The 13,915-nt window shown below is 43.0% G+C and overlaps 1 protein-coding gene across 1 annotated transcript in view; it reads right to left on the bottom strand.

Annotated features, from left to right (window-relative positions):
• Nucleotides 1–13,238, bottom strand: part of LRP2 (LDL receptor related protein 2) — a 203,180-nt gene extending 189,942 nt beyond the window's left edge. Inside the window, exon 1 of the mRNA XM_089523031.1 lies at nucleotides 13,154–13,238. Coding sequence (XP_089379157.1) covers nucleotides 13,154–13,238 — 85 coding nt within the window. The remainder of the gene's footprint in view (nucleotides 1–13,153) is intronic.
• Nucleotides 13,239–13,915: the final 677 nt, after the last annotated feature.

Here is a 13,915-nt window from a genome sequence, read left to right as displayed (position 1 = left end):
CTCTGGTTAGGATGATTATCTCATACAAGATAGAAAAGCACCCTTACTAGGCTGAGTATGGACCACTTATGAATTGAGAATAAATTCATGTGGCATTTACTTACATTGGCCCTATACAGACCGGCACGAAAGGCCAGCCTATGGGCAGAGTTGGGGTGCAGTGTCGGGGTGCAGCGTCCTGATGAAGCACACTCTGACTCCTCACCACTCCAGATCCCATGCGGCATTATGGCGAGCCTCCAGCGCTGCATCCAGATGACGCAGTGTCAAAGGGGCGCCACACAGCCACACCATCAAGGCTATGGCACTCTTTGGAGGGCACAAAGGGGCCACTTTTTGCAGCTTCTTTTTGCACCCTCCGAAGGCCAGGTCGGGGCCCAGTGTGAGGTTGCCCCGGTCCTGATACGGCCAGGAAAGGGCTGCCTCATGCCACCCCTTAGGGGCAGTCTGTAGAGCCCCTTAGTTATTTAAAAGTTTTAAAAGTTTTGCATAAAGTGTCAGTTTGTATCAAGAAAAAAACCTATGAATTACTTATTTAAAATATTCTAATGCTGTCAAAAACAGAGTTTTTAATTTTTTATCAAAATAGTTTTTAATCTCATTGGTCAAAACCTGGAAACTGAAGAGCTTATTACTATATGATGAAATCAAGTTGCTGGATTTTTCACCTGATGCAGCCTCTTGAAGAATTTATTTATAAAATTCATTTCCCTATCTTTCTTCACAGAACTCAAGGTCCTATAAGATTTCCAAGGGATCTCTTGTTGAGGCACTGATTAGAACTATATCTGCTTGGTGGCACCAAGTAACTTCAGTCTAAACTCTGAGTATGGGAACTCTTTCAGCAATTGAGCAACTTGGATTTTTGTCTGTGGATTTTTTGATGACCAACGCTACAAAATTCCTTTTAGTTAATCTTATATGAAATTTGTGTCAGCTAAAGTACTGCAAATGATCAAGGGTCAAATTCTGAAAGGTTCTTCTCAGTCCACTGCATTTGGTAGAATTTGAAATGTAAGCACTACTTTTTTTTTTTTTTAAAAGAACCCACACTTCATGAGCAATAAACCAGAAGATTTAGCTCTACACTATCCAAAAGGAAAAACAAACATGAATGGCTTTTGATCTGATAAAAATCTAATACTGCAAGAAGACAAATCTAAGGGAAAGGCTCAAAACAATACTGCTTCAACCCAAGAAGCCCTAAAGGAAAGGAAAAAGCTTTTGTGGTATTACAGTTTACCACTTCCCCTCAAATGACTGTTCTAATTTCTTGCTGAACACATAGAAGGTAAATCTGGATTAAAGTGAAAAGTTGTTGCTCAAATTTCTCATTAACTAAATATGAAAGAATGACTCTCTTGGGGATCTGGAAATGTTAAAATATATCACATCTTAGCTTAATAGTGAACTCCTATACATGTCTACTCAAAAGTAAATCCCACTATGATCAAAAGGACATCCAGATAAATGGGTATAGAGTTGCAACCTAAATTTCCTTAAATCCCCAATACTGTTTGCCTTCAGTACTGCAGTTTAATAATTTACCAGAATTTTAACCATTGGTAAAAAGGAATTTAAGTCTAACCAGGTGTCATCTATTTACCACAGGCATCCTTTAACAGAAATTTTGTCAACTTGTCCTATTCTTCACTTTAGGTGATTACTTAGCAAATTCTTGCCTCACTTCACTGCCTAGGACATAAAAAAAGTAAATTATTAAAGAAAGATTAAAGATAGTACAAAAACCAAGTACTGTTTATACCCCAAAAAATCAATCAATGATCATGACATTCCCGTTAACTGAAATGTAATTTGTTGTACATTTGTAAAGAGCTTTGCACTTTGGTTCATCTTTCTTTGCAGAAATCATAATACTGGGACAACAGATTTATAACCTCTTGCAATAGTCTATTGTGCCAGAGATTAAAATGACATTCCTATAATTAACATTTATTTATATATATTTGTTTAAAATTAAAGAGAAAGCTAAGTAATGTTGACTAATAATAACATAAGTATTGGCTTACATACAGTCTGAAATAAAGCACATGAGAAATTTAAATCAGCTACAACAGTGGTATTCAAACTTTTTATCCTTGGGACACTCCTTTACACCTACATGCAGACATCACCCTCCCAACATAATATATGAATAAAAATATTTTGTTTATTTAGTGTGTATATTTTCAATTACACATTGAAAACATAGTTCAAATTAGAACAATTTTATTTAAGTAAATTCAATATTTAAAGTGAATGCATGTGTAAATTTTACACATAAAGTTTGAGAAAAGAAGGAAGAAGAAGAATCAGTGCTCCAAGTCGTGCACCCCTTGAGCAACTCTCATGTCCCCCCTGAGCAGGTACGTAGCCAAGGGGGGGTTCTTAGGGTCCGGACCCTCCCTTCCATTAGAAAAATGAATGGTGTGTGCTGCTGCGCCACCACACCCAAGCCCCATTATAATGGTGGCACTTAGTCTGGAACCCCCCCTTCCTAAAATCCTAGCTACGTCCCTGCCCCGAGGCCCTGCCCCATTATTTGAGAACCACTGAAATACAATAAGAGCAGAATTGTGTAAGAGATATAGATTCATCTTTCATTGCAAAAACAGACTGTTAAGAATTATAATCTGGAGCTCATTCACACTACAGTTATAACAATAGCACTATGATTCTACTTTAATTCATGGTTCTGTCTTATGGGATCCTGGGACCTGCAATTTAACAAGGGGCATTTGGAATTCTCTGACAGAGAACACCCATTTCTCAACAAACTACAAACCCCAGGATTCCACAGCATGCAGCCATGGCAGTTGAAGTGAAATCACAGCACTATAATTCTGTATTGCAAAAAAAGTCAGAATCATGTCACCCACTGACATTGTTGGGATGCAGTCCCAGCAATCCAATGTCTGGAAGGCCACAGGATTCCCACCACTGCTTCCTCATTCAATTTTTTTTTAGTCTGATCAAAACCTAATTTCCATTACAGACTGAGGTCTAATCTGCACTACAGAAATAATGCAGTTTGACACCCATTTAACTTCCATGGCTCCATGCTATGGAATCCTGGGATTTGTTGTTTGTTGCGGCACCAGAGCTGTCTCACAGAGAAGGCTAAATGTCTCACAAAACTACAAATCTCAGAATTCTACAACACTGAGCCATGGCAGTTAAAGCAGTGTCAAACTGCATTATTTCTGCAAACTAGATTAGACCTGAGTTTCCCAAACTGCACAGGACATAATCCTTTGGCTCAAGGATTATTCTATGCCTTTTACTGTAAAGATGTTCTCCATACTTAATGGAATAGTGTAACTCCAGAGACCAGACCCTCCTGAATAGTTTCCTGCAAAGTAAATTGGCTGTGGTAAACCCTGAGTACATGCATGACCCTCCCAATCCTACTTTTTAGATCATCAGAAGTATAGATTCAAAGAATCCAGTTCTCATTTTAAACTAACAAAAGCAAAAGCAAGCCAGGATCAAACCATTATTTCAGATTCTAGCTTGTTCTCAACCCACAGCTGAAGCAAACTACAGTTCCTCCATCTTGGATCTAATGGGGGAAATGTGGGGGATTCCAGATTGTTAGAAATGCCTACTGATTTAAAGATTCAAACTTCACCCAGGAATGCTCTATCTAATATGCAAAACATATAAACCAATAAATCTTTAAAAAGTATTATTCCTATCACGTAATAGGAATGGCTACTTCTGGATTGCATTTCCAGGTCCTATAATTGTGCATCCCTAATTGTTTGCTGATTTCCTAAAGTAATGAAAATCCTTTGGTCACCCCTAGCAACCAATGGGAGGGGGTACCCGGTGCTGTCAGATTGGGATAAAATATAGGGGGGAAACTGTCCTGGAATTAAGTCTGAATATGAAAAGATGTATCTACTGTATATACTATGATAAAACAGATAATTGACAATATCAACATGGCTCCATAGCATATCAAGCTACTATGCTTTGCCATTCTGTCCTCTTCAGAGCTATTTCAGAGTAAGAGGTTAAATTACCTTCAGGTCAATAGCACTTCCATGGGCACCCATGGTTTAGACAAGATGAGATGCACTGGCTCTCCGTACATGTTCAGTTGTGTTTTGTGTTACCCTGACATCTTGGCTCAAGAATACATTTTATTCTGGAAGAAGCAGCATAGTGACAAGCATGGAAAACTTCCAGGAACAAGAACAATGCCCTGGATGCCTGCATAGAAGGAAGAATAACTGTGTATGTGCTTCCTCCCTTGACTAATTAAAGGGTGTTGCTCCCAGAGAAATGAAGAAATATACAAATGCCTACCTGAATACCAAGTTGCCAGCCAGCCAACTCATTAAGATACCTGCAAATTGGCCAATTCAGGGCCTTGGCAGAAAATAGGGACCAATCCCAAAGTATTTTGATCAGCCAGCTCAAAAGATTTAGATGCCACCTGGGTGCCCCATGATACTTTTAGTTCTGATTAATAGTAGCTGTCTTCCGCTGAACAACTTTTACAGAGTACAACCAGTTAGCTTTAACTCAATCAAGTAGCAGGAAACTTCCCTGAAATTACTTTTTCTTTGCCAGAATCAAACTGCACTTCTCTTTGTTCTGCCCAATCCTGAGCACAAATTCAAGCATCAAATCCTTTGCACTCTTTGTTCCGAAGTCTCCAACTGCCTTTGAGTTTGGGCACCAGTTGTTCCTTCTTTTCGCATGGGCACTCAGTACATTCAGCACATTTGTGGGTTTGTTCCTTGTGTTCCTTTCCCAGCACTATCCCAACTCCACTCTGTGTGAGTGTGTGTGTGTGTGCACCTTCAAGCCACCTGTTGATTTACAGCAACCCCATGAATCTCATGGGGCTTTCTTAGGCAAGGAGCACTAGACGTGGTTTTGCCAGTTCCTTCCTCTGAAGGAACTGGCAAGATTAGGCTACATGTAGTCTTTGAGGCCCCAAAGTGTGGACCCTGGAGCTCCCCAATGCCCCAACCCTCTAAAAAATGAAAAAATGTCAATGATTTCCCTCCAAAAACTTCTCCCCAAATAAAAACTATTGCAAAATTAAATGGTTTTCCTTCTCCAGGTATTCATTGGCAGTCTCCGATTCCAGTACTAACCAGGGCTTACCCTGCTTAGCTTTCAAGATCAGACTCTGGTGCCTTTAAGGTATTTAGGCCACTCTCATCTCCACACTGGGGCCTAACACACACTTCCAGGACCTGGGCCTTCCTTTTCCCTTTCCCCTCAAACCATCTTGCTATTTCATTTGCCTAGAGTAACATGTCTTTCCTTCTACACCAACAAAGATTTATCCCCTGGTAAAGCATCCCCTGAGCCCCAACCATGGTTCCATATACAATGCAACATAACCTGTGAGCTCCCATTTTTATGACCTGCAAGGGACTGCACCCTATTGTAGGAACTGTCATTTTGACCAAAACAGAGATCTTGTGCACTGGATAACTTTCACCAAATGTAGAGTGCCAAGTGCCACCACTTGGTCATCTTTTCCAGTGATTTTTCTCCCTTGCCCTCTATTCATTTCCTGTCCTCTCTCCTTTTCTTTTCCTGCACATGGTCAAGTTTTAAAGAAGAGACACATTTTAAAGCCCTCCAGTTGTAATTATATATCTAAACCAACGGCTGGCAAAGTGTGGTCCATAGGCTACATGTCCCTGATGCTCCCCAAAGCCCCCAATCCCCTAAAAAATTACATTTTTTCAAGGATTTCCTCCCAAAATGAATACAAAATCACTGCAAAATCTAACAGTTTTGCTTCCCCACCACTACTACCACCAAATATTTTAAAACCTGGTAGAGGGCCCAAAAATCTTCCAAATAATGGCCAAAATCAAACCTGGAAATGATATCATTCACATTCTGTTTGAATTTCTGCTGATTTTGAAATTGTGGGTAGAGTATTGGAAGGAGAGAGATGTCATTTTCGGGGGGGGGGGGGATGGGGCCAAAGATGTTAGTGGAGGGGAGGCTAGTCTAAAAAGGCTAATCTGAAAAGGCCTACTGGAAGAGATCCGTCTTAAAGGCCTTTTTAATGGCTTCAAGGATGGTAATGTGACAGATCCCTTCCAGCAGGTCGTTCCAGAACCTCAGAGTGGGAGAAAGAAGGTTTTCTGGGTCACTGCGGACAATCTGGTCTTCTTTGGTTGTAGCAGATTCTTCCCAGAGGACCCAAGCATGGGGGGTGGATTGCATGAAAGAAGGCGCTCCCACAGATAATCTGAACCCAGGCCATGTAGGGCTTTAAAGGTGATAACCACCACCTTGTACCTTGCTTGGAATCTGATAGGCAGTTAAAGCAATAGTTCAACAAAAACTAGAACTTACAAAAACTCTAGTGTATGAGAGGACCAAAATAAAAACTGATAAAAGATTACTTGTCAACCCTGTCAATGTGATAATCCAGCCAAAACTACAATATGTCATCAAAGATTTACCAATCATCTGAGATCAGTGATAGTTAATGGCTACCATGTCAGGGGAGCAGTGACATTATCCCAGTTTTAGTGCAAACATAATAGAGCTATGAAAGGTGCTAGATCTGCTTTTGGAGCAATCCAGACCAAACCTAGATCTGAGGCAATCTTTTTCTCTTGGGAGTCCTTGGGGTTATTTACAGACAAGTCTCTAAAACGGCAAACCACCTCTGAGAATGCCCTACAAAATTTATGGGATCACCGTAAGTTGACAGAAGGCAGATACAGGGGCATACACACTCCAACCTAACAGGGATATTCACTCACAACAATGACCCATCTAACAAAGACACAAACAATAGTTAGGCCCCCTGGAAGAAAGACACCAACTCTCTCCCCATATCTATTCAGATGACACTGTTATAGGATGTACAGGACGTACAGCTGCTATGGGTCATTCAAATTTCCATTCCCCCAGTGCACCACCTGCCAGAAAAACCTTCAATGGCCCATCTATGGCAAACTGATCCAATAAACCCAACTCAAAAACAGAATCATTAAGAATTTCAGACTCAGTCAACATTTGGATCTCCCAGGCAGAGCACAGCACTCCCAACCTCAAAGTCACCATGATTTAGCAAAAAGACTTCAAAGGGGAGGTGCCGCACATCACCGAACCAGAATTTGTCAGCAAATTCTATTCTATCCCAATATTAATGTAAGCATAATTATGGCCTTGTATTCCACTATACTTATTAAACTAGCACAGTGCGCTTAAACTATAGCTTTCTCATTGTGCTGCGACTGCCATTATCATCCTAACCCTTCTCCCATGACACTTAAGAGTAACTCATCAAGAACTTGAATAGTCAATTCCCTTTTCCTCTCAACTCTCCAGTCTCCTTCCCCACTCTTTTGGTCTCTCAACAAACACTTCAACATTCTGTACTTTCCACAATTTCACAGGTCTCTTCCAAAAAAAATCTTTTTATCTTGATCTACAAACCTACAGGTTTCTGCATATTCACAAGTTGTCTGTAATTTTGGTTTGGGTGGCCCTATTTTGTTTCCAAAGTGAATGGCAGTCAATCTCACTATAAAATGGAATCTACTACTGTGTTTTTTAATCCCACTCTTCCTCCAAAGAGCTCAAGGTGGCATACATGGCCCTCCCTCCTTGTTTTCCCACAACCACTCTGTGAAGCAGGTTAGATTATGAAAAACAGATTTTTCCAAAGTTAACCAGTAAACTTTGGGAATGAAAGGATTTTAATCTCAGGGTGCATTTATACTGCAGAAATAATGCAGTTTGGCCCCACTTTTGGTGCCATCGCTTCATCCTACAGAATCCTGGGATTTGTAGTTTTGTGATGCACCAGCATGCTTTAGCAGAGAAGGCTGAAGACCTTGTAAAACTACAAATCCCAGGATTCCATAGCATGGACCTACAGCACTTCAAGTGACGTCAAACTATTATTTCTACAATGTAGATGTACCTTACATTTCTGTGGCCACACAATTTGAGTAGGGTTGGGCAAAGTGTGTGTTTAGGCAGCTCCCTAAAGAGCTATTTTTGCAGTTCTTGACCACTCTAAGCTCCCCAGGCAGTCCTCCCTCTGACCAAAAAGGTAGGTAAACACCTCTCATAGGCTGAGTCTGCACTGCATAAATAATACAGTTTGACACTGTTTTAACTACCATGGTTCAATGCTACAGAATCCTGGGATTTGTAGTTTGTTGTGGCACCTAAGCAATCTGACAAAGAAGACTAAAAGCCCACAAAACTACAAGTCCCAGAATTCCATAGCACTGAGTCATGACAGTTAAAGCAGTGTCAAATGCTTTCTGCAGTTCAGATTCAGCCATAGAACCCTGCAAAAGTGGCAACTCACCTTTTAAACAGGTTGCAGGCCTGCCCTACTCCAACCCCACACTAGTTAACATTTTTCAAATGGTTTTTTCGGGCTATGTGGCCATGTTCTCAAAGAGTTTACTCCTGACGTTTTGCCAGCATCTGTGGCTGGCATCTTCAGAGAATGCCCATTCTTCAAAACCAGAATCAGACTTCCAGTTGTTATATTTGGCAGTCCGTGAAAAACCCCTGATGAGCTCCAGGGGCAAACAAATCTCTCCTTGAGCCAATCTAAGTTGCCCATCCCTGAGCCAAAATAATAATAACAATAATAACACCTACAACTACAACTCCCCTAGTCTGCATTTAATAATATCCAGCACTTTGTGAAGAGAGGGCTGAAGTTCTTTACACAGAAACAAAGTTGTATACATAAGTGACAATCCATGAGGATAACACTGCACACTGCATAGATTGAATACTGTCAGGAAGTTCTTCCTAATGTTGAGGAGGATTTTCTTTTCTTGTAGCTTGAATCCATTGCTCTGTGTCCTATGATATTGCTCTTTTAACTTGTAAAACTACTTTGCGTCCCAATCTTTTTTTGGGGGGAGGGGGAGCAGGTCAAAATAAATCATAGCAGTAGTAGATGATGATGATGATGATGATGATGATGATGATGATGATGATGATGATGATGTAGTAGTAGTCATGGTTTAAGTGTAGTGTAGTATGGTGTAATGGATTGAGTGCTGGACTAGGACTCAGGGGGACCAGGATTTCATGGCTTCCTACTGTCCCAATTGGGCAGGGACAGTCTCAATTAACCTTCTGTTGTCCCATGTTTTCTGCTGCTTTTAAAAATGTCCCAGTTTCTCTCTCCTTCTCCCACTTTTTCCTTTCATCCACAACTTACTTCTATTCCTTGTGTCTGAGTTTACAATGAAAAAGTAGTTTAACTCAATTAACTGGGCAGCAGAAGAGGAAAGTAGGGGATTGAACCTTGCCCTTCCCTGTAGGATTAGGCATAAAGCAAACTGCTGCATCTCTCCTACCCTGTGAATACTGCCTCAATGATGATTTTTGCCTTCTTGACTACATTCTGATGTTGCTTGGACACACATGTTCCAGTTTGCAGCTATAAAGTGTTACGTGGTATTGGGTTCAAATCTTCACTCGGCTATGAAAACCCATTGGGTGACCTTGTGCAAGTCACACTTTGTCCGCCTTTGGCAAACTTCTTCTGAACAAATCCTGGCAAAAAAGACCTCTAAGATCATCTTAGGTTAGAAATGAAGGCACACAACACACACACACTTTGAAGATAACATCATAGTAAGCCCAAGCCATGAAAGCCCAAGCCACAATAAGTCTATATATTTCTATATTTGTGTTTGCTGAAACATATTACAGTAACTGCTCTTCTGGAATGTGCCACTAAGCAGTTTTGCTAGAAAAGACTGCATCTGGGAAAACTTGGGGGGGGGGGGTAATTTAACGCTCAGAATGCCTGGGAACTACCAAATTATTTATTGGCTCCAAAATGTGACTTTCCCAAGCCTTCTGAATAGTTTGGAGACCAAAAATGCCTATCCCTGAGGGAAGAAGGATCTGAAAACTCACAACATGCCTGTACTTTGCTTCAGACATTAATGAAAATAATAACTCCAACGGGATTAGCTTCCTGCCCATGTTGACCTTCTCAGTTGGAGAGCTTTTGCAAGGTTCCTGGTGTACATCAGGTATCTGCCTAACTACTTCCCTTCTCAGAAAAAGGGTGCTGCTAGCGGGCAGTTGCAGTATAATTACTTACTTGATTCCTTCTAAGGAGCTTATGCTAAGAGTTGAGCAAAGAAAGCAGATTAACCATTTGAATGCACCCACACAACACACATATCTCTACACACAAGCCTTGTCTCCTCCACCTCCCATTTTCCAGGCCCTAATATGCACCCCAGGAAATTTACTCTTCCAATCCAGCCATTACAATAGGGTGCCCATTCATTTATAGGGTGATTATTTGGTGTTTGTGTGAGATGAGGCACAGAAAGAGGCTTGAGGCTGCCATTGCAAGGTGGAAATAAGGGAGCCAGGGGGATACTGAGCTCCTCCATCCTTCCTCCACAACCACTAGATTAGTAAAGGGGGGAAGGAGGCAGAGGAGGAGGAGGAGGAGGCCAGCCCTTGCTCTGCCAGTCACATGCCCTTCCCCATTGCTTAGCAACAGCAAAGCTCAGAGAAAAAGTTCTCTCTCTTCCAACTTCCCAACTGAGCCAGGGAAGCTTATTGTGCTCTAGACAAAACATCTGCTTCTTGCTTTTAAAAAAAATACACACACACATACAGTAATGCATGCAACACACACCTATATGCACATTTCCCTCCCTCACTTTTTTGCATTTTTGATGCATGTGAATACATATATTCAGCATTAGCCATGTGGGAAAATACTACCAAAAACCCCACAAAGCAAGTGGAATAACATCCCATACCTGCAAAACAGTGGTACCTTTATGTGGCCAACCAAAATGCATAAAATACAAATGCATTTGGGTTGGCCCCATCAAGGTATCACTGTTTTGTGGATTTGGGGTGTTATTCTACTTTGCTTGATGGCCAACATGGTTACCCTTTGATCTGTTTTCCCACAAAACAAATGATAACTTTACTGGGCCAACACAAATGCAGAAAAGGTAATATGCAAGCATTGGCAAAGCTTCACAAGCTTACATAAAGCATATATATATATATATATAGTGTGTGTGTGTGTGTGTGCGTGTGTGTGCACGCATGAGGCATGAATATATATATATATGGACCCTTGCTGTACAGCTAATGTTGCTGTTTGGCCTGTGTTGTGGGTTCATTTATATATAACCATACAGTATTGTACAGCAAGGGTCCAATTCTGGGTGGGGAAGGGCTCTGGGTGACCCTGGGCACACTCTCTCAGCCTCAGGGAAAGCAGTGGCAAACTTCCTCTGAAGAAACATTCCGAGAAATCCCCATGATAGGTTCGCCTTAGGCCCGCCACAAGTAGGAAACGACTCGAAGGCACACAACACACACACACACAGTAACACCGAAAGCTTGCATTGTGTGCTTTGTGAATTTTGGTGAGCCCCATCAAGGTATGGCTGTTTTGTGGATTTGGGATGTGACTTTGGTGAGTAAAAAGAAGCTCCCCTCTAGTCTCTCCTTCACAAAACTACCTCTCTTCCCAAAAGGACACTGTGTGTTGCAGAGCCCAGAGCCCTCCCTCGCCCAAAATGGTGGCCAAAAATTAGCTGGTGTCATCAACAACAAGGAGGGCTAATTAGGGGGCCATGCCAGGGGCTCCTCAGTAGCTGCAAAATGTGGAGACGCGCCAAAGTCTCTTTTCCTGAGGAGAGTCCCAAACGCGCCAACACAAAACTTCTGGATAGTAGTCATCCTGTGTGTGGATATCTGTCTGTCTGTCTGTCTGTCTCATGCAAAGGCACAGCTGTGTTAGAGTCTGGAAAACCCAAGGGACTTTGTAGCACCTTGCAGACTTAACTAAAGGAGGAAAGAAACCAGTCAGGAGTGTGAGCTTTCAGTCTCAGCCTCGCCATCCCTTTATCGACTGTCACCAATCTCCCTCTCAATAAATGTCCCTAGATATTATGCAAAATGTGCCTCTGAGGGAGTAGGCTCAAGTCTAGGAAAGCCCCTGCTCCCAACTTCTTTCTTTCAGTTCGTTTCAAAGGTGCTGCAAGAAGAAAATCCCTTTTCATACCAAAAGGGTAAGAAGTGAGGAAAGGGAGAGCAAAAAGAGGGATCGGGGATGTGTTGCGTGCATGGTGCTGAGAGTAGGCAGTGGGGCTAACTGCCCCAGAGACCCACAAATAGGTTGTCCCCTTCCTTCCTTCCTTCCTTCCTTACTTACTTTCAAAGGACCGAAGGCTCTGGAATGTGGGCCAGGTGACCATAGATGTCCTCAGTGCACCCCCAAATGGGAGGACATGCAAGAAAAATGGAAGAGCTGGCCAAAGAAAAAGCTCAAAACAGTCCTATCGATTCATGTTTCTTGGCCAGGCTCAAAATGGAGGACCTGCTGGAATCCCTCCTGGATGGCAAGTCTGCCATGGAGGGCATGTCCCTGGAAAAGGAGGGCCTCTGGTGACCCTCCAAACTGAACTGTGTGAGAATGCGGAGTGCCTACTTTGCGGAATAGGCACATGGAAGGCAGGTGGGCGAAGTTTACTAGACCCAACAAGTCTGGTCTGTTTCCTTCTCCTTGCGCATGCACAAACACAGCTTTCTGAAGTGGTCCTCTCTTGGGTCCTTTGGGAACACAAAGCAAATGTCCCCCAGATTATGCTGGCTTTTATTTCTGCTGGACCACCATGCATTTGTGGCACAAAACATGAGTAAAGAACAGAGAAGCCAAAATCTGGGCTGCATCCCCACTGGAGAAATAACCCAGTTTGGCACCGCTTTAACTGCCCTGGCTCAAGGCTATGGAATTCTGGGAGCTGGAATATCTGGTGGGGCCCAGAGCGTAGGGCAGTTAAAGCAGTGCCAAACTGGGTTATTTCTCCAGTGGGGATGCAGCCCTGGAAGTGGGCAACTTTTAGGGCCCTTTCTTGGTCCTCTCTGGAGGCAGAAAGTGGTCCAGGGAAGTCCTCCTTTCCCAAGACCTGTCCTCCATTTCAACCTTCTGTCCGGGAGGAACTCCAAAAAAGTCCTCCCTTCTGAGCATGGCAAAAAAGAAGCATGGGCTTACATTTCTAGGAGGTTTCTGAGCTTTTCTCTTTGGCCATGCCCTCCCTTCTGTCCTCCTTTTTTAGCCCGGGCTCCCTGGGCTGAGCAGATCCTCCCTTGAAGCTGAGATGAAGCCATTGCTTACCTTGGCATTGGGCTTGCAAGATGCAAGCGGCGAGGAAGAGGAGGGCTTGCCAAGGGACTCCCTCCATGGCTGGGCGAGGTCCCATCTGGGCTGGGATGCTCCAGCCTCCCAAGCAAGCAAGCAAGCAAGCAAGCAAGGCAGGGGCTCTGGAGCTCCACAGTTCAGAAAGCCCGCTTCCTCAGCACTGCTCTGCTGCCTCTCTCTTTGGCTTTGCTGCCTCCTCCTCCTCCTCCTGGCTGAGCCCTCGCCTCTTCTTCTCTCCACTCCCAGCCTCCAGACATTGCATCAAGCTCTTTATACCCAGCGGCCCCGGAACTAGCATGAGGCATTTGCACCCCCAGCAGCAGCAGCAGCAGCACCCACCCCTTGGTAGCCACTAGCCAGGGCAGGAGTTGCCCCTCCTTCAGCACTTGGCAACACTTTCTTTTAAGGGATGCCTCCCTTGCACATCAAAACTTCAGTCATTTTGCATTGGGTCTCTTGCTTGTGCTTGCTTGGCTGCAGAAGAATTGGGCAGCACCAGTCATGAATGTGGCCACTATATGAACTCTTTCTCTTGGCCTCTTTCTCGCACTCACGCCCATGCACACTCATCGCCCGCCTCAGATTTTTTTATTTAAAGTACAATAAACCATCAAGAAATGGCAGAATCAGTTTCAAACTCAGATTTTGTTTTGGGTGCCACGGGGTGAGCAGGAGTCCTCCTTTTCCAGGACCTATCCTACATACAAAGTAAAATAAACCGACAGAAGGGATGCCTGC

The sequence above is a fragment of the Sceloporus occidentalis genome, unplaced genomic scaffold, assembly GCF_023333645.1.
Source record: "Sceloporus occidentalis isolate IW3139 unplaced genomic scaffold, rSceOcc1.0.p SCAF_4, whole genome shotgun sequence".
In the NCBI taxonomy this organism is placed as follows: domain Eukaryota; kingdom Metazoa; phylum Chordata; class Lepidosauria; order Squamata; family Phrynosomatidae; genus Sceloporus; species Sceloporus occidentalis.
Note: the sequence above shows the minus strand (reverse complement) of the source record. Positions and strands in the feature narration are given on the sequence as shown.